This window comes from Ursus maritimus, unplaced genomic scaffold (assembly GCF_017311325.1).
Source record: "Ursus maritimus isolate PB19 unplaced genomic scaffold, ASM1731132v1 scaffold_30, whole genome shotgun sequence".
Lineage (NCBI taxonomy): Eukaryota > Metazoa > Chordata > Mammalia > Carnivora > Ursidae > Ursus > Ursus maritimus.
In genome coordinates, this window is record NW_024425564.1 from 7,675,130 (window position 1) to 7,695,908 (window position 20,779).

The 20,779-nt window shown below is 51.3% G+C and overlaps 1 protein-coding gene and 3 non-coding genes across 4 annotated transcripts in view; 2 read left to right on the plus strand and 2 right to left on the minus strand.

Moving 5' to 3' along the window:
* LOC121106037 (zinc finger protein 311-like) overlaps positions 1-5,334 on the plus strand; it is a 5,794-nt gene extending 460 nt beyond the window's left edge. Inside the window, exons 2-4 of the mRNA XM_040644630.1 lie at positions 344-1,879; positions 3,424-3,513; positions 4,962-5,334. Of these exons, the coding sequence (XP_040500564.1) occupies positions 344-1,879; positions 3,424-3,471 (1,584 nt within the window). The 3' untranslated portion in view covers positions 3,472-3,513; positions 4,962-5,334. The remainder of the gene's footprint in view (positions 1-343; positions 1,880-3,423; positions 3,514-4,961) is intronic.
* A 5,578-nt stretch (positions 5,335-10,912) lies between these two features.
* Positions 10,913-10,994, minus strand: TRNAL-AAG. The gene has a single exon. It is a non-coding gene; the product is annotated as a tRNA-Leu (tRNA).
* Positions 10,995-14,473: 3,479 nt separating this feature from the next.
* TRNAE-CUC lies at positions 14,474-14,545 on the minus strand. Its single transcript has one exon. It is a non-coding gene; the product is annotated as a tRNA-Glu (tRNA).
* Positions 14,546-14,914: 369 nt separating this feature from the next.
* TRNAF-GAA lies at positions 14,915-14,987 on the plus strand. Its single transcript has one exon. It is a non-coding gene; the product is annotated as a tRNA-Phe (tRNA).
* Positions 14,988-20,779: the final 5,792 nt, after the last annotated feature.

A 20,779-nucleotide genomic window follows, 5' to 3' on the forward strand; every position in this document is an offset into this window, starting at 1 on the left:
GCGAGTCCAAGGAGAGAGAACCTGGCCTGGTTCGGGTGGGGGATGGCCCAGCTCTGATGTGCCCTGGCCCCCGGCGGGAAGAGTTACACTGCAGAGCAGACGGGTCCCTGGGGGGTCAGACTGCAGTCCGTGTCACGACAGGTGGGATTTGTAAAATGTCCGCTGAGCAAATCTGAGGGAGGGAGAGGGTTGAATGTGACTCAGTTTCCTGACTGAGGTGACTGGGTGAATGAGTTTGCCAGTCACTACACTAGGAGATTCTCGAGAACGAGTAGGTTTCTAAGGGTTTTTGGAAAGTGTGCAGAGTCTGAGCTGTCTTGGCAGCCTTTGGCCGTGACCGTAGCCTTCTTCCAGCCCGGGCGTCACGTACCCTTCCAGCGGCTTCGCCCTTTCACCCCTCCCGCCCCCCCGTGTTTCCCGACGTCTGAACATCTGGCATTTTCATTTCCTTGTCCAAGTATCAGCGGACAGGACCTGGCCTGGGAATGAGAAGGCGAGTTCAGAACAGGAGGTGTTCGACCGCGGCGACGTCTGCCGGGTCCGAGTCGAACATCTCCTGAAAGCCCTGTCCCAGGATGCTGAGGCTGGAGGAGCTGGTGTCCAGGATGTCAAGTTAGAGAATCCACGGGACGCGCCCGGGATGGAGACACTGGGAGAGGAGAAGGTGACCCGCAACGAAGGAAAGACCAGGGAAAACTTCGGTGCAGCCCCGAAGCGTGTTCCACAGAACGGAGTCCTCCCAGAACGGCAGCCCCACCGATGTGCCGACTGTGGCAAGAGCTTCAGCGGCCGTGCCGCCCTGGTTCTCCATGAGCGCGTGCATTCTGGCGAGAAGCCACACGCGTGTCGCGAGTGCGGGAAAGCGTTCAAGACCAGAAGCCAGCTGTCGGTGCACCGGGTCACCCACACGGGGGAGAAGCCCTTCGGCTGCGCCCAGTGCGGGAAGGCCTTCGGCAGCCGAGCCGCACTCTGCCGGCACAGGAAAGCGCACAGCGGGGAGAAGCCGCACGCGTGCGGCGCGTGCGGGAAGGCCTTCGAGAGCAGGAGCCGGCTCCGTCTGCACCAGCTGGTGCACAGCGGGGAGAAGCCGCACGCGTGTGCCGTCTGCGGGAAGGCCTTTCAGCTCAAGCACTGCCTCACCCTCCACGCCAGGACCCACACCGGCGAGAAGCCGTACGCGTGCGGCGCGTGCGGAAGAGCCTTCCGCGGGAGCTCCGACCTCCGCAAGCACCTGCGCATCCACACCGGTGAGAAGCCCTACGCGTGCGGCACGTGCGGGAGGGCCTTCCGCCGGAGCTCGGACCTCCGCAAGCACACGAGGACGCACGCGCGGGGGCCGGGCGGTGGCTGCGCGCAGTGTGGCCAGGCCTTCGGCAGCCCGGCGGAGCTCCGGCGGCACCGGAGGAGCCACGCGCCGGAGAAGCCGTACGCGTGCGGGCAGTGTGGGCGCGCCTTCCGTCATAAGTGCAGGCGCCGGGCTCACGAACGCGCGCACCGCGGGGACAGGCCGTACCCGTGCGCGCACTGCGGGAAGGCCTTCCAGGACCGGCACTGCCTCGCCGTCCACCAGCGCGTGCACACCGGCGAGAAGCCGTTCGCTTGCTCACAGTGCGGGAGAGCCTTCCGCGGGAAGTCCAACCTGACCAAGCACCAGAGAATCCACACCGGGGAGAAACCGTACGCGTGCGAGGCGTGCGGCAAGGCCTTTCATCACAGCTCCGTCCTGACGCAGCACAGACGCATCCACAGCGGGGAGAAGCCGTACACCTGCGGCCAGTGCGGCACGTCCTTCCGGCAGCGCGCGGCCCTGCTCGGGCACCAGCGGGTGCACAGCGGGGAGAGACCCTATGAGTGTGAGCAGTGTGGAAGAGCTTTCCGGGTGAGCGCGAACCTCACGGGACATAAGAGGAGACGACACGGAGGATGGCGAGCGCACGCACTCGACGAGAGTGGGAAAGCCCTCTCCCCGGGACCTGACCGGCCGCCTGTGTGTGCACGTTCCCGCTTCTCCTGCTCCGGAGCCCGGCCTTGCTGTGCGGGGACTTCCAATCAGCAGTTCTAGCACCGAATACTTCCCAGTGCTTGCACGTGCCGGCCACTCTTCTCACGGCTTTGCAGTTTTAATCCCTTTAATCCATAAGACATCCCGAAAGGATGAGGAAATTAAGGTGTACAAGGAGGACAGCGGCGCAGGGTCACTTAGCTATAAGTTCTGCGCAAATGCCTCCCAGGGGCTCAGGCCCGCGCCGTTCCTGGCCGGCAGCACACCTCTTAGATGGGCGGCTGCAACTCAGTTCGGCTCGGAGCTTGGTTTAGTTGATAAAATACTGATCTTTTTACCAAGGTTTTTCTGTTTAGTTTTAACTTAAAGACTGGATGGAACTTTTCCATGTGGGTTCAGGATTGCTGAGATCGGGCAGATTTAGAAATTACCGATAAGCGGGATTCAGCTCTATGCTGCTCCAGTAACCGTTTACATATGGAAAGAGCATGAAACCCACCTCACTTTGTTATAAATACATCAAACTGTGCATGTGTTGATTTCTTAAATATTTACTATATCTATTTGCATGACACATGAAATGCTCTTTCAAATGTATGAGAAGTTTGCATCTACCTTTCCAAGTCTTTCAATCTCTCTTAACATACACCCTTTCAAATGTTACAAGTACGTTTTACAGACAGAATTAAAATAAATACAGTCAACAAGGCTGTTAACTAGAGATTGAAAATCCTAGGGGCGCCTGGGTGGCTCAGTTGGTTAAGCGCCAGACTCTTGATTTCAGCTTAGATCATGATCTCGGGGTTGTGAGCTGAGCTCCGCTTAGTGGAGTCTGCTAGAGATTCTCTCTCCCCCTCTCTCCCTCCAAAAAAAAATTTTTTTTAATCCTATAAGAAGATGCAAATGTGTCAACCTAATTAATATAATGACCATAATTGAGAATTAAGTTTAGTCCTAAATTCCTCGGCTGGTAAAAAAAAGAGAAAGAGAAGGATGAGCAGTGGGTTATCCAACATTTCTCAAAGGTGTTTTACAAGTTAAAGCTTTTAAAATAATGACTTTAGGAACTGTTAGCTAGGTGGGTTTTTTAAATTCCCTTAAAGACTTCTCAGAGTTTAAAATATGCTCCTCTAAATCTTAAAGGAGCAATAAAAACCACTGCTTTCCGGAAGTAATTGACCACACAGTCCTGTTGGAAGCATTTTCCTGGGCTCTTGTTTCACAGAAAAACTTTTGGGAAATGGTTATACGCTATCTAATACTAAAAACAAGGTGTCCAAGAGATGTGATTTTCTAGTAACAAATTCCAGAGGGGAGTACATGGTTTCTTATTTTTAAAAAAGGGCAGACTGAAACATTGTCCCTTAGGCTCAGTTTCTGCAGGAAATGCCGTGTTCGTTATGTGACTGTTTCTCACATAGTTTGGTGATGAAAGCCGAGATGGAAACTTTGAAGACGTAACTCCGTGAAGTTGCCTCTGGAGGACGAAGTTCTGGATATGTGGCTTTCCGGTGAGAAAACATGACATAAGGGCAGAGTTCAGGATGTGTCTGGACAACTGACAGTGGTTTTCCGATTAGTTTTGAGGATGAGAACCCCTTGTTTGGTCGTCTACAAATCTGAGCCACCCATGCACACACAGCAATAGTTGTTCTTTAACGCTCGACGGAATATTGTCGTGCTTTCCTAGAAAATCGGAGGTTTTGTGTCTCACAGCCACACGTGTAAGCTTTTAGAAAACGCATGTGCGTGCTCAGAACGTCTGTTTTGCCCACAGGCTACGGTGTGCTTTTGGACTTTGGACTCAGAGTCATCCCAGCCGGTGAACCGGCCAGCCCTTCGTGTGGCCTGTGCAGTCGTTGTAACAGAGCCCGGACCAGCCTTGAGGGTGGGTGTGCCCCTGACTGGAGAGCTCACCTCTTCAGACACCAATTAGCGGCAGGGGGTAGCAGGCCCACGTTCTGTTGTGAAACATGAAAGGCCTCTGTGTGGAGCCCAAATAGGAGCATTCCAGACGCATCCTCACCCGTGCATGGTGCACGTGACCACCGTCTCCCTAGAACACTGCTGTGGTGCAGACACCTGCTGTGAAGACTGCCTAAGGACTCTCAGTCCTGCGTCTAAAATGAGTGCTGTGCGTTGTGCGGTCGGTGGAGGGGGTGGGGGATGGGCTAGAGGGGGGCGGGCACTAAGGAGGGCACCTGCTGTGAGGAGCACTGGGTGTTGTGTGTAAGAGACGGATCACTGAATGCTCCTGAAACCAATACTTCACTGCATGTTAACTAACTGGAATTCAAACAAAAATTAAGTAAATACTAAAATGAGCGTTGGGGGGGAAACACTGAAGAAAGTTCAGATATTTTACCTGTGGGAAAAGCCTGTACATTTAAAAGGGGTCCAAAGCTGGAGTAAAGTCTGCCATAGGTAGTAAATTCGGCAGGAATACCGTGGAAGGAGTTCAAAGACGAGATGCATAGTTGAATAAGAAAACATGCTAGTATTTCTTAAAACCCTAAGGTGTTTGTAACTAATTCTGAAGAGTTACCGAAACTAGAGTTATTGATTTAGTTATAATTTACTTAGAAACTCACCAGGTAACACACTTTTTTAACTTGACTACCTTAATGCAAAATCTGAGAAAATTGTCACTCTGATCATTGATACAATGAGATTGTTTTCACTTTACCTTCACAATGGAAGTAGAGAATGCCCACTTCTCTCGGTTTTACAAAGCGGAACAAGATACAGGTTTCAGATTTTGAGCCACCCATGAACAGAAACGTGTTTCTGTAGCTTCTGCGCAGTTGAGGCCCTGCTCTCCTTACCGAGCAAGATTCACCCACGGCTCACAAGATAGTCTTTCAGAGTTTTCAAGACAAATCAAGCACTTCTTTTTCCACAAGGCAAAATACCTGAAATTTCTTTAGTGCTCTCTCACAGTTTATTTTTAAATGTTCAGGAAGCAGAAGATTCCTGGAGTTGCTGGTCCCCTGGGGTTTCCTGCTGCAGGACTGAGACCCTCGGCAGTCTTCACAGTCGGTGAGCACGTGCAAGATGGGTTTGTGAGGGTGGTGTCTGGAGTCCTGGCCTTTCCTTCTGTTCACCGATCTACTGTCTGTCCTTACACCAATGCCAAACTGGTTAGCTTTAAAATACCTTTTCACCTGGTAGAGTTAAGTCCTATTTCTTTTTCTTCAAGACCGACTTGCCTGTTCTTGGTCAAGGCTGTATTATTTGTTCATGCACTGGAAGACTCAGTGTTATAAAGATGTCAGTTCTTCCCAAAATTGATCAATAGATTCATTGCAACCTAAATAAAAATTCTAAGAGTGCATTTTTGTGGAAAATGACAAACTGAGTCTAAAATTTATTTTTCAGTATAATTCTTAGTCAGAATAGCCAAGACTTATGAAAGGCAAACTTTTATCCTTTTATGAGTAAATTGTGGATAGTATTTGTACCCTCAGGTTAAGAAAGGATTTCTCAAGACACCAAAAAAGGTTAATCTTAAAGAAAAAGTTCTGATAAATTCAACTGGATTAAAATGAATTTCTTTAAGCAAATTCACCATAAAGAAGGGAAAATACTATTTTCTCATGACTTGAAAAAAGATATTTTGAACACATACACTTGGAAAATAATTGTCATCTAAAATGTTTTAGGTTGGGGGTGCCTGGCTGGCTCAGTAGGTTAAGCGTCTGATCCTGGAGTTCGGCTCAGGTCACGATCTCCAGGGTGGGAGATCCCCTCCTGCATCAGGCTTAAGATTCTCTCTCCCCTCTGCCTCTGCCCCTCCCTCCCCCATGCACACTCTCTCTCCCTCAAAAAAAGTGAATAAATATTTTAGTTTGAGTCATACGAATGGCCATATCTAAAGGCTGAATAGTGGCAGTTTAATACGGTCCGACCTTATATAAAAATTCCTTTAAATCGATAAGCAAAAGACAACCCCAAAAAAGGCAGAAAGCATGAAGAAGTATTTCAAAGAAAGACGACTAGACACAGAAAGCAGTCCAGTCTCCATAACAAGGAGCTGAGCACAGTGACAACGTGTGGGACTCCCGCCAGCCTCACCCAGTTTTGGCCGGGACGTGGGGCTGCAGTGCTTCCTGGTGATGCTGTAAATTCATGCAGCCACTCTGGAGAATGCACAGATGCCGTCCTGTAAAGCTGGCCTGTACCCCACAACCTTACAGATCCATCCCTGGGGATGCGCCCCGAGAAACCCTCGCACGAGGATTTTCACGGCGTATCTGCTCATGATAGCAAAGCCCAGCAACAACCCAAATGTTCACCAGCAGTAAGTAGAAAAACACGTTTTGCCATATTTAAACAATGGATATCTTACAGAAGCGAACACGAATGACCTAATTGTGTTACCTACGCAGTACCATGGGCCGGCGGTGGAGAGCCCTGGGTGAATGGGAAGAGCCAGGCCCAGAAGACGGCATACAGTTTGGTGCCAGATTTATAAAGGTCAGAAACAAGGAAGACAAAATAATACATTGTTTGGTGATGTATTCCTAAGAGTATTATTTGTGTAAGTAAAGGAATGATAAACAGAATTTAGTAGAACGGTTGCCTCTGAAAAGGAGTCACAGTGATGGGGCAGGAGAGAGGCCCATAAGTCTCAGGAATACTCTTGCCAGACCTGTCCCACAGAAACTTAATGCCAGCCACATACGCAATTTAAAATGTCCTCATTAAAAGAATAAAAATAAATAAATAAATTTTAGTAGTATGTTTCTGCGTGGCCCAGTGTGTTCAAACTATCATTTCAATATACAATCAAAAACATTTTAATGAAGTATTTTATTTTATTTTGTGCTGTCTTGTCCATTTACAGCACCCCTCGGTTTGTCTGCTCGATTTTCACTAGAAAACTATGCTTAGATCTGTATTTGGATTTCATAAAACTTATAGTTAAAAAAAATAAATTCACAAAGCCAAGTTGTCCCAAACATACTTAGAAGTTTTCCAATAACAGAATGCAGAACCCTCTTTTAAATTTAAATTTTAAACAGTTAGAATCAAAAATGCACTTTCCCAGTCACGTGAGCCACATTTGAAGCACCAAAGCGCCACAAGGAGCGACAGGACCCCGTATGGGACGGAGCAATTCTCAGTCTTGAGTGATATTTTCAAAAGTGCTCCTTCTGATCCTGTGCTTCAAAAGTTTTATACTTGCGTATCTTTTCAAATGTATAAAGTAAAAGGGAAACCAAAAAAAAAAAAAAAAAAAAGCAATCCAGGAATCCCAATTAGTAGAAGTTCCAAAACAATGAAATGATCAAAAGAGACAGGAAATTATCTAATCATGTAAGAAAATCAGTTTCTAGAGGGAAAGGCCTGCCAAGCATATGGTTCAATGAAGGGCAAAACATCTGCACAAAATACTGTGGATAAAAGAAAGATTGCCAAAGTGTTCAGGCAGGAAAAAGAAAAGTCAAATACAAAGGACAAGAACATTAATTAGCTTTGGAGTAATCAAGAATAGCACTTGAAGATGGCAGACCAGAGAGTAATGCCTTCAAAATCCTAATGGAAACCATTTTAATTTAGATTTTATAATCAATTGATGAATCAACTATTAGGTAAAATAAAGATATTTTAAAGACATGAAAGTTCTCAAAAATTTTATCTCACATGCTTATCATGAAGTCCACCCAAGCAAATTAGTGAAATCAAGAGTTTTTAAAAAAAAAGGAGGGGGGATCCGAGAAGCAGACTCACAGCAAGAGGAAGGAGGTGGCAAAGGCAAACCCCAATTCTGTGCAATGGATCCGGACGCGCCTGACAGAGCAGCAGTCTGGGAGGAAGGTCTCCAGGGAAATAACACCTGCTGCCCTGACCAGTGAGAAAACAGCATTTAGGAGTTTCACTGTTATTGTGATGAAGTAGGGAATAATAGGCAAGAGTGACAGGAAATTAATCAAGTGACAAGATAAATCCAATATGATCAAATTTTACAAAATGGAAAATCTCATCAGATAGTTCATCAGTATCACCATCATTTCATACATGAATCAGAATAAAACAATATGCTGTACTGAGAGGATGGAAGACGGGAATCAGTTATGGGGTCATGAGCACCAGAGGGCAACTCTCAAACTCCAAAGTGGAAAGAAAAGACAAGTGTCTAAAAGGGCAAATAAGGAAATAACAAGAGAGTACGATTTTTTGGCTTTATGCAGTCTCATAACCTGTGTCCCTTTGCAGCACTGTAATTCCTAAATTTAAATTATAATTTACACTTAAGTGGTAACAATCTGAACACCGAAGTGTCTCCTTTTCTCTCCTTTCTCCTGTTGACAACATGCATCGGTCAAGAACTGTGAACATTCTGATATTTTACTGTATTTACAAGGTAACAAATTAACCTCAAGATTGCTCCCGGAACACAAGAGACTCCTGGGTCAGAGATGTAAAGCAAAAATTGACCTTACCCTCTCAGGATTTTCTGGGCCTGACATAGGACATGAACAAGAGAAAACCATGCAAACTTCATAAAGGTTTTACATGACATGTGAACCCTCAGAAGGAAATGAATACCCAGCAGTAAGTGGTAGAACTGAACTGCTTTCATGTCGTTGAACAAAGAGAGGCAAAGGTGGGAAGGTAACTAAAACAGATGAGGAGGCTAAAGGGAGAATTCCCCTACCAAGGTCTGTACGGAATCCTCTCAGCTTCAACGTCCTGCCCTTGGTGTTACGAAAATGATTTTCATCTTGGTATGTAGGGAGGACATCTTCCACATAAGGGGTTTATCTCCTGCCTTCCAGAAGGAAAAGGAAAGGCTCAGAGCACCCTTCCTGCACCCGTATTGTTAAGTGCCTTTAGCTCAAAATAATTCTTATGCCAAAGTGACCTATTCTGCCACCCTTCAGAGATAAAGGATGTTTTATTTCTCGCAGTAATAGCAGGAGCCAGATTATCAGCTTCCCTGCAGATTCTTGGAAAGCACTAATTCCCACACGGGTGGCTCAGATGGGCCCAGATGGATGCCTGCTCACAGAGTGGGTAGCGTACCAGAAGAGGAACTCTGAGCGCAGGAGCTCAGCAAGAACGCCTGTCCTTTGCACCAGACGGACACTGTCTCTGTCTTCCAAGGCTGTTCTTCACATGCATATTCTTGAAAGACAGTCCAGGGCAAAGGACAGTTACTGACTCTGTGGGACAATAAGAAAGATATATTTGGTCTTTGTCCCCAGTTCCTGACGTAGCTTCTAAGTCCCTTGGAATTTCCTGGGTGCCAGGAGCGTCTTTTGCTCTACCAAGGCCATGCTGGGTAGCTTCCTAGATAGTTTCAGAATGGGACTAGAAGCTAGAAAGACAGAGCCACAGTCAGAAGCCTAGAGCTTTCAGCCTCCACCTCCATCCCCAACCTTCCCAGGAGGGGAGAGGGGCTGGGGATTATAACCTGTCATGCCTACGTGATGAAACTGTCCTTAAAAAAAACTCTCAAGGACAGAATTGGGAGAGCCTCAGAGCTGATGAAGGCATGGAGGTGCTGGGCAGGGGGCCCAGCTGGAGGGGGCACGGAAGTTCGGTATTCCCCCACCCCTGCAGAGCTGGCCCTGTGCATCTCCTCCCTTTGGCTGTTTCTGAGTTACATCTGTTTATATAAACCAGTAAATGAAAGTCAAACGTGTGCCTGAGTTCTATGCGCCATTCTAGCAAATGATCTAACCTGAGCAGGGGGTCCTCGGAACCCCTGATTTATAGCTGGTCAGTCAGAACGACGGAAGTCTGGGATTGCAAACACCATCTGAAGTGGGTTACAGTCCGGGTGCCCGGCTGGTTCAGTCCATACAGCCTGCGACTCTTGGTCTTGGGGTTGTAAATTTGAACCCCACCTTGGGTGTAGAGATTACTTAAAAATCTTTTAAAACCAAAGTGGGGTACAGTCTTGTGCGACCTGTTGGTGTCCGCAGAGAATCAGAGAATTGGTTTTTGGTGAGTGAAAATGACAAAGCAGAAACTGAGAATGGGTGAAAGCTGGCCGGCCACCCCACCGGGAGCCACGGGAACGAGGGGGTGCGCGTCCTTGCAGTCGGCGTGCGGTCCCTGCTATTCTCTAACTTCTCTATTCTCTTATACCGGCAGCTTTGAAGTCCACACACACAGAACCATCTTTTTTGGTAGAAATTATACCGTATGTGCAAAATAACTTGCCGAATGCTGTGAACCCCCCAGACTCTAAACTTCATGGTGGGCGTGGGGGACTCCGAGCTCTCCTCCACAGCCCCTCCACACCCCCCAACCGTAACTCCGGGCTGCTGGGAGGGAGAGGGGCAGACCAGGGAGGGCTTCCGGGAGGAAACAGCTTGAAGCTAAGGACCAGAAGATGAGAAAGACAAGCCATGTGTGCATAAGACCCGCTCAGGGCAGGGAGCACCCCTGCCCCGAGCCGCAGACACGTGCGCGCAGGGGACTGCAAGCGGAAAAGCGTGCAGAGGGCGAGAGAGCCGGCGATGGAGGCAGCCGCTGGACGGCACCGAGGATGGGGAGTACCCGAGACTGGGGGGTACCCGACGCTGGGGGGGTCACCCGAGGCTGGGGGGCACCTGGCGATGCCGCGGGTCCGCAGCCGTAGGACCAGCACCGGCGCTTTCCGCGGTGTCTTCCCCGCTCTGCATGACAGGGTCCCGAGCACGAGTCCCGCGCGGCAGGCGCTGCAGGGATCCGAGAGGATGGCCGCAGTCGTGCACAAACGCGCTTCTCGGCCGTGGGACTGCGCGTCCGCCGCACCTGCACTGCACCGGCCTGTCCTCGTGGACGAACACCCCGCGTGGGCGAATGTTCCCGGGGGGACCGGCTCCGGCCGCTGGGCAAACAGCGGTTCCAGGAGGAGAGGAGCGTCCTTACTGGGGGACCCGGCCACACTCGGCGTAAAGAAGGAAAAAACATTGGCAGCGGTGGGATTCGAACCCACGCCCCCGAAGAGACTGGAGCCTTAATCCAGCGCCTTAGACCGCTCGGCCACGCTACCACTTCCGGTACAGGGACTCCCTCACGGTCCCCTAGAGACTTGAACACCGCCCCCACGGAGCCACCGCCCCGCCCGAGCCTCCGCCCATCGCGGGGTCTCGGCCCTCGGACTCGCAACAGGCTTTCCTCACTGCCCCCGGCGCATCCTTATGTCGTCACAGGCAGGACGCCGGCGGTGTGCGCTTCGCTTCCCTGCGCAGGCGCGGAGCTCCAGGACCCGACGCTGGGACCCGCCCGGGAGGCTGAGACCGGAAGTATGCCGTGGCATATTGTGTCGGGAATAAGGTCGCCGTGAAGTTAGAAGCTGCCGTTTCTGTTTGCTCGGCCCTTCCTCTTCAGTAATTCTAGGCGTGTGTACAGCGGACATTCCGGGGAACGCTGGCCTTCCTTACAAATCCCCGCCTGAACGCTCGTGGATTGCACCGCGCCGTGACGAATTGCCGAACCGGCCGCCAGAACCGGGGTGTCCTCGTGGCCACCGCCCCGCCCGCCCGGCGCCCTCCCGGCCGCCCTGCTTCTGCCATCTCTGCTGCTTCAGGGCCAGCACCTGCGAAGCTCTCTGCTCAGTCTTGGCAGGCCGCCGCCTCCTGTAAATCCCCCCGGATTGCTCCCTATGAGGTTCCCGTGGGAGCGCCCCCCACATGAGCAGGATGCGGCCCGGGGCTCCGCGGGAGAATCCGCCCACCTCAGACCCTCCCACGGGAGCCCAGCAGCGTTGGAAGCGTGGCTTATGTTCCCAGGGCTTTGACGGGAGTGCCATCTTTGAGAGACACGCGTGGACTCAGATATGGCCGGTGGAGTTTAAGGGACGCGGGTTGACTTTGGGCGTCAGTGAAGCCCTTGGGAAATGTTGGCCTGATCGCTAGCTTGCAGAGTTCCCAGCCTGCACCGAGTGTGAGAGCACCTGTTCCACTGGCACTTACAGTGTGCGTCCACCTGCCGGGGAAGAGAATATTCCAGTTGGCTGAACCCTAGCTTTTCAGCCTGGCGATGACGGACTCGCTCGCTCCAGAGCCTGGAACTCACTCCCGGCCCAGGACGGGGTGTCTGGTTGTGTTAAGTTGTAGTTAAAAACAGACATCACCTACAATTTCGCATTTTAACCATTTGTAAGTGTAGAATTCTGTGGCGTTAGGTACATTCACGTCCTGCTCATCGAGTTACTTGTTTTCATTACATTTTTTAATGACCCCAGGAACACAACTCAGAGTCACAATTTGCCCAAAGAGAGCGCCACCCACCGCTCCGTGTGGAAGTGCCATCTGTGGGGCTGGTTCGTGTTTGTCCATCTTCCTCCTTTTAGTGGAGAGAAAGCACGTGAAACAGCCAGTGATTATGTGGAATGAGACTTCAGGATTGCCCCTGGGAAGCAGGTGGGAGGAGGAGGACAGATCGACGAATAATCAATGAAGTGTTAGTGTTGCTACAATCAATCAATCAATCAGTAAATTAAAAGGTCACAAATTGGTTCACTGGTATCTCAATCATCCTTAGCTGCAAAAATTTAGCAATTACCAGATGTTCTTTCCTGGGGATAGATAATCTTTTATCAAGAGAGCAAAAGTAACACAGTCACCACCTTCTCTTCCTCCTTGCCAAAGTCTCACTGTCCCCTGTTCCACCATCTATCCCAAGCTGGGAGCCTCCTTCCTCACTTGCAGTGCCCGCTGTCCTCACCTGAGCTCTCTGTCTGGTTGTCCCTCAATCCCTCACCACAGTAGCAAACTCCTCTCCACTGTCAGGACTGTGTGTTCCCACGGGTTCTGGATCTCTGAGTGCAAGATGGCCAGAGCTTGGTACAGACTCACCACTTGGTGACCATTTTAACGCTTAGAGACACAGAGCAACAGTATCCTCCTGCTAGGTGTTGCGTCAGTGATTTCGCAAACTTCATTGTGATCCATGAAGACGTCAGTCCAGGAACCAGTTTTCTCTCTCTCGTGTTTGCATTCCTGCATGATGAACTCAGAGGGGGAAACATGCAGAGCAATGAGGAAGGAAGTTGAGAGAAAGTGACCTTATCAGCAGTCCGCTCACTCATTCAGCTGGATTGACCACGTGTGAGCTGTAGAGTCTGTCAGCTTGCAGAATATACTGAAGCTCTTCTGTGCTTTTCTGCCTAACCTTTCATGGGAAATCAGCCCTCCAAGCCTGATGGCAACTGCTTCCTGCACAGGTGACTTCACGTCATCTTTTCTTGTTGTCATATTTTGTCTTCTCCATAGGTAGCAACAATCCTTTGCTTCATTTCTTTTTACATCTCTTTTTAGGGAGCAAGCAGTCTGGGTGGGACCCCTGAATGTGCTTAATGCTTTTTTTTTTAACTTCTCCACATAAAGCTAACTAGATTAGAGACAAGGGACTCTTCTTTGAAAGCTATATGACTTTTCTCCTTATGCTATAGGCTGTTACTCTTTCTCCATGGAGAAAAAAATCTCCCTAATCTGTATCTTAGCACAGTAGCTTTTGGTTCTGTTTGCTCACCAGACTGCTGCCTGTGGATTTTGGTTTTGTACATGCACTCAGTGCCAAGCCTAGCACCCAGGTCCATAGTAGGCAAACTTCTTAGACAATTTAATCTTATACATGTGTCAAAGTGTATTAACTGAAGGAAAGTATTGGCAAGATGACAAACGAGTGTCCCAGCTCACAGAGGTTTTGGAAATCATTAATTTCTATATGGGGGCGGGGGGAGGCAGGGAATGTGCAATTAACCTGAAAGAAGACTACTGCTTCATTTAACATGATCGTCTAACGATCATGTCCCCATCTGTTGGTGAAGCAAGATCAGAGGCACCACGACCTTTGGCAGCTTGCAGAGAGGTCAAGCGTGCTTGGAACTTTTATGAGAAATGAGAAGGAAATAAGCATTACAATGTGGCTGCTATTTAGACGAACCAAGTAGCAAAGACCCGTGCCACGGTGCTCAGGCCGGAGCCAGGCAGCACAGAGACACGGAACCTTGACAAAGCCGGCGGTACCATCCGCTTTCGCAGGTACGCGTTCAGGGATGCTGAGGCCGCGTGTGCCGCGTCTGGGTGTCCCACAGCACTTCCCCGTCCCCGGCACCAGCGTCCGGGGCAGGGCTGCCGGGCGACCCCGCGTGCACCTGCCGCCGCCGCCAGGTGACTTCCCGGCCCCTCCCGTCCTTCCACCCGTCCTGCAGATGCTCTGCTCGTCCCAAACAACCCTGCGGGGGACCGCTTCTCCGAAATTCTCGGGCGACAGGGCCATCCAAACGACAGGAGACGGTCGAACACTGAATACTGCCGCCTCGCGGTCTACGCAGGGGGAGTGCTCTTTAATTACGTTTCCTAAAACAATTACGTTGCTTGTCATTTTGCACTTGGACTATCAACAGTGTTGGAGAATTTCTAGGCAAAAGATGCCTCGTGTGAAAACTAAGAGTTAAGTCTCACACCATTTAGTGCTGAGTCTTTACAGGATTCCCCCTCGGCCTGCGCAACAAGAAAATGAACATTCCCTGACCGGGAATCGAACCCGGGCCGCGGCGGTGAGAGCGCCGAATCCTAACCACTAGACCACCAGGGACCATGTTAGAATCGCCTGAGAACAAGCCTACAGGCTGCATGCACCTGTCCCTGATGGGAGCTGCGGCAAATGGCGGGGCCGTCTCACGTCCCGGCCGCACCCGACAACGGAGGCACCTGAACCCCGCCCTGGATGAATGGCAGAGGTGACAAGTCCTTGCGGCAGTTCTCACGACACCGATCTGCGCCTGTCTCCCCGTGTTTCTCATAGTCGGGGGAGCCCGTCCAGGGCGAAAACCGTTTTTGTAATTTCTCTTCCGTCCCCTGCAAGGTCTTGCCGCGGTGTTTTTAAGTAAGTACTTGGAATGTCGTGGACAGAAAGACTTCGGTGATGAAGTCGTCCGCGTTACTTCAGAGCAGGAGGAGTGGGGCCGAAATAGCTCAGTTGGGAGAGCGTTAGACTGAAGATCTAAAGGTCCCTGGTTCGATCCCGGGTTTCGGCAGGAGGAGGAGGAGGAGGACCCCTTTTTAGAGCTTGAAATAATAAAAATACTGAATTTGTCTACAAGAGATATGAAAATACTCGTTGAGCCGAAAAAAAGTGGTCTTTTTCCCAAAAAGAGGGAAGCAGAGGAAGAGTGTGCGGTAACAGGAAGGCTCCAGGGGGACAGGCCGGGGGAAGCGTGTAAGAGGCGGGGAGGAGTGGAGGGAAAACCACGGCCCCGTCTTCTGAGCGACGCGCCGCAGGTTCCGTTCTTGGCTCGGGCTCTGCTCCGCTCTGTCCAAACCCACCCTTTCTTCCAACAACCGGAGCCAAAGCCAGGAGGCCCACGGGTTCCTCCTGCTCCCGAGCATTCCCACCTCGTGACCCGCTTCCCCCGGCCTCCTTCCGCGCGGACGGACCGGTCCCCCGGCAGAGGGAAGAGCCACACCTCCACCCCACGCTCCTTCAGCAAACAGGTGTTGCGTAAGTGGGCTCCCCGCAGCTCTGAGGCGCCACAAGGGCAAGGAAGAGGCCGCAGGGCAGGTGCCTGCCACAGGGCGCCCTCCGCGCTGAACCCGGGCTGCGGGGCTGCAGGACGGGAGGGACCGGGCGCGGCCCTCGCTCCCTCGCCTCTGCTCCTGCTCCCGGCGCGCTGGCTCCGCGCGTCGTCCCCTCGTTTCCAAGACCGGTGAACACCCCGCCCGAGCTTAGGGCCGCTCTGGCCGCTGCGTTCTGCGCGGTCCGTGCTCGCGCTCCCAGGTCCGCCGCTCTCCAAACCCCGGAATGCCAGGCTCTCCCTGTTCCCACGGCAAGGACCCGCACGAGCCCTCGCGTCTTCCCTCGTGATCCTTGCCCAGACCTCCACCCACCACCAAACTGGCCGCGGGAACAGCGTTTGTTCTGCCGCTTTGCCTCCTCCGTCGCTCATCCGCTGAGGTCGGCCTTCCGATCCCAGGAGAATATTACCCCCGCTTCCCAGCCTTGGAATGCCGCGGTTCTTTGTGGTCCTAAACTGAATCGTGTGCAGCTGCACACCACGGGCCACCCGTCCTTCCCGGAGCAGTTCCCGTGGTTCTTGGGGCCTCACTCCTGCCACCTTCTCTGGGCCCTGCATGCTCTGTCTCCCACTGTCCTCTTCCCTCTTGTGAGGACTCTAGAAATGGCTTCTTTCCAGCTCCTGACCTCCATCTCCTTGGGGTTAATTTGTAATTGTTAGACGACCGCAGACTCACGTGCAGTTATAAGTAATAGGCAGAGATCCCAAGTAGGCACCTTTACCTCGTTGCCCCCAGTGCTGACACCCTGCAAAACTTCAGTCCCCAGCGGGACACTGACCAAGTCAAGATACAAAACGTTTCCATCACCATTGGGGTCCCCAGTTTGACCTTTCATGGCCACACCCACTCTCCCCCCACCCCTCTCCCCACAGGTGGCAACCACTGAAGGGCTTTCCATTTCCATGGCTTCCTCATTTCCAGCGGGATGTATGGACTCACACAGCATGTAACCTGCTGAGATGTTGAGCCTGGCTTTTGCACTCGCTGTGGTTCTCTGAGATGCATCCAGGTCGTCCAGGCCGTGGACACTTTGCTCCTCTTCATCCTATTCTGTGGTAGGAATTCAGCACACTTGGAACATGCTCTCACTGAAAGACATCTGGGGTGTTTCCAGACTTATTGGGAATAACGCTGTTGTAGACCGTTGCATACAGGTTTTTGTATAAATCCCAGCCTTCATTTCTCTGGAATAAATAGGCAGGAGTGCAGCTGCTGGGTGTACGATACTCGCACGTTTAGTTTTCAGAGAAACTGCAAACTGCTTTCCAGAGCGGCTGGACAGTTTTACACCCCAGCCACCACACACACAGCCTCAGCAGTACCTGGGTGTCAGGAGTTCGATTGTAGCCATTCGGACAGGTGTGCGGTGACGTCTCCTTGTGCTGGGAACGTGCCTTTCCCCAGCGGCTGATGATGTTGAAACCTTTCTCATCTGCCTATTTGCCATCTGTGTATCTTCTCTGGTGAAATATCTCTTCAGGTCTTTTGTCCAATCCGATAAGAACACTCGTGTACAGGTTTTTGTGGGAGAAGTCCCTGGAAAAACTTGAAGTTCAGACCACTGCAAATCTGTCTTGGATTATACCGTTGTCGCACAATGCAATTCTTAGGCAGCAGTATTGACAAAATGTGATACAGTCTTACTGTTTTCAGAAAGGCCCAGGGCAGAGTGGAGCTGTCCCTAGGGTATGAGGCTGGTAAGAAGAGTTTCTTCCAGTCCCACTGACTACACCACCCTTCACTGCAGGCAAAACCTAAAGGTCAAGCATAGGACAATGTTCAAAAAAAAAAAAAAAAAAAAAAAGACCACAGGCCCAAAATGGAGTCACTTATGTTAAGCCCCATGTCACCAAACCAAGACTTAAGGACCGCTTTGGCTCTCCCAGAAATGGAGTCTTAAACCAATCAATTGGGAATCCCGTGATCAGCACTAGTGAGGTAACCTGCCTGACAGACACCCTCCCCTCCCCCCGCAGAAGAAGTTAGTTTTCCGGTAGAAGGGGCGGGAGGGTCTTCACAGATGGATTACCTCAACTTCCTTCCTGAGGAGGGAGAAGGCCCAAGCGACGGATTCTCTCTTTAGTGCAGATCAGAAAACTCCCCACTGGCCCAGTAAGACTTTCATTTCTGGGGGACATTGAAACTGCAGTCAGTTTAGGTATTAAGCCCGGGTTTGGTGACTTGGCCTAAATGACACCATGTGGGGCCTGTGGTTTTCCTTTGTAACAATAATAAAGATACATTCAGTCTTGGTTGTGTTCCTGCACAGAGCTCCAACAGCCCTTGGAATTTTCTAAGTGAGGAGATCCACAAAGGTGCCTTTTGTGTTAATAAGGTGACTTTTGGAAAGCTCCAGGTCCCCTGAGGAAGGAGACAGGTTGCCAGGGAAACCAACCTTGAAAATCACTAGTTATTAGCTTAACTAAACCCGAGCAGAGTCGAAGTGCACGGGCTGAGAGAAAGACGATTTAGCCAGTCTCCGAAGCCGCCCCAAAGTCGCACGTCTGTCAGTGATCGTCCTGTGGCTGAGTCCCGGTGAATCTGGGCTGGCCTAATGGAATGTCCTTGAAGTGACCCTGTGACAGTTCTGTCAGAGGAGGTAGTCAGTGAGGCTCTAACCGGATGCCTGGAGGCCAGCAAGGAGGAGGCCTGTCCTGGCCGCATCCAAAACAAAGCTACAAGAAACTGGATTAAACCAGACAGGCCCAAGATGGCTGACAAAGTAGGCCGCACTTCACGTTATCTCTTGATCGTGCTGTATTAACACACTCAGATCTCCTCCCTAAGTTTGCCCTTGACGAGGGAACAGAAGGCTGGCTGAGGACACAGCAGGAGCTGACACCCCACAACACCCCCTCCCATAGGATGTATACAACATTCCTCAGGCACTCCTGGCCGCCCTAAAGGACAAAGAAAGAGTTAACCTGTAGAGACCACAATCCTGCAAGACCTGAGTCTCCCTCAGTTTACAAATGTCTTAGCAGTTTACAAGAACGCAGCATTTCTACCAATAACCTAACTTCCGGAAGGGAATGTAGATACAATTAAATGTCCTTATAATCTGCAGCCTCCAGGAAGTTCCCAACCATCTTCATGTGAATGCCTTCCTACAGGGGTAAACAACCTTAACTTGACAATGGCCAGGCCTCCGGTATCCTGTGCGTCTTTAACACATGAAAGTACTTTCTCGACCTCCCTGTTTCCTCACCTCCCCCAACCCCATGGTATATAATCAGCCCTCTCACAACCCGGGGCAGCAGCTCTTTCTGCCCACGGGTCCTGTCCCCGTGCTTTAATAAGCCACCAGTTTTGCACCAAAGACGGCTCAAGAATTCTTTCTTGGTTGTGGGCTCCGGACTCCACCCCAGCGAACCTCACCGATTTTCCCAACCTCATCAACAGCATATTACTACAAACTTACTGGTTTTAAGTGACACAAACTGATTAGCTTCGAGGTTTGTAGTCCTGAAGTCTGGTGTGGACTCACCACGCTGAAATCGAGGCGTTGGCGGGCTGCATTCCTTTCTTCCAAAACCCGGGTCTTTGTTTTCCGCCAGCTGGGAGCCGAGGGCCATTTTGAAGAAAGTAAACATTGACCATAAAGCTTAATAAACCACGACAGCCTCAACATCATGAGCAAACAAACCACGATTTTTCTTAGCCGTGTTGCCTACAAGATCCATGGAACATTCACCAGATAATATCTTTTCATTTTCTTTGGTAAAAAGTTCATAGGCTAGATGGAATTTGCCAAGTTTATATTTGCACTTTCTGCCAAACATGCAGATAGGCAAGCAAGCTCCAGTTTGTATCTGAACAAGATTCCAACAATAAATCGTTTTACGTGTGGGTAGTTTCATTAAATTAGGTAAGGATCAGGAGGAAGGTTTTCGACGCTATGCTGTGCTTCAAGTCAAAGTAGGTAGGAGCTAGGGGGGACTTTTCGTTGTTGCTTCTGTATTTTGACACATGACTTAAGCTGACACCGGATGGTAGAGAGCAAGGTCACCTGCTGTTGTCAGCTTCACGCTGCAAGGGACCCGAACACGGTATGGAAATGCCCTGTTTTGTTTGTCCACCGATGCAACCCCCGAATCAGGAGACAGAGCAATCAGTAAGATAATGCGTGGTTTTTCCAGTATTAAACCCAGCGCTATTTTCAACTGAGTGGGGTCATTTTGGGAGGAGAAAAACCCTTTGATTCAGAACGTCATCGACTCGCAGGTTCCGTTTGCCTGTGCAAGTCCACACGTCCTTCTGCGGCGGGGTCAGTCCCCAGCCCGGCTCCGCATACCGTGCCGTACCCTCTGTCTTGGGCACCGCCCACATCCAGCTGGACCTGTTGGTCCATCTGCCTTGAAGTAACACAGTTCCTTCGACTTTTTCGGTGATGTCTGGGTCACGCATTCTCATGTTCACTCTGGAAGGCCTTAGACAATGTGGTCACGCGACTCACGATGTCAGCAATGACACTGGCACTGGAACGCACAGGGCAGCGGGGCGAGAGGTCCGCCGCGCAGGGCATACGGTCGGGTCCTGTAACCGCGCTGCACGGTGACAGATGGGAGCTACAGCCGAAGCGAAGCGTAGCCTCGTCCAGCACCTGAGCCTAAAGTACCATCGCGCTCCACGACACGGCCGTCGCAAGTCGTTCAGCCAGCACTGTTGGAACTCAAAGCGCAACAGCTAGTCTCGGGGCAGAACCACGCTGTTGCCGGAACGCTTACTGCGCACAGTGGAGTCACCGAGAGCCGCAGCCCGGAGCGCGCGACCCCCAGACCACCGCCACGGCAGGTGCAGAAGCGGGATGACACGGGCAGGTGCACCTGGACGCAGCGATGCCTCCAGTCCCGGGGTGGCCGGAGGGGTGAAACTGTCGCCGTGTGACAACCCTACGCGCTGAGCTCCGAACCGAAGGGGTCTCCGGGCAGCCGGCCTCAGGAGGAGCTCGTCGGCGCTGGCAGGACGGGCGCACGCGAGGCGTGGACCGCGGTGCGCAAGCGGTCGGTGCGGAGCACAGGCGCGGACGCGGCGGCGGGTGAGCGAGCAGGGCCGGGCCCAGGTCCAGGACACGTCCTTCCGCTGCGGGGTGGGGTCGGGGCTCAGAGGACGGGGAGCGAAGGCTGGAGCACCAACGGCCACCTCCTCCCTCCGGCTCAGGTTTCAGAAACTGTTGCAGGAGAGCGTTTTATTTGTGAAGCGTGAGGGAAAATAATCTGGGACAGAACGAAGTCGAAGCGAAGTAAAATCCAGC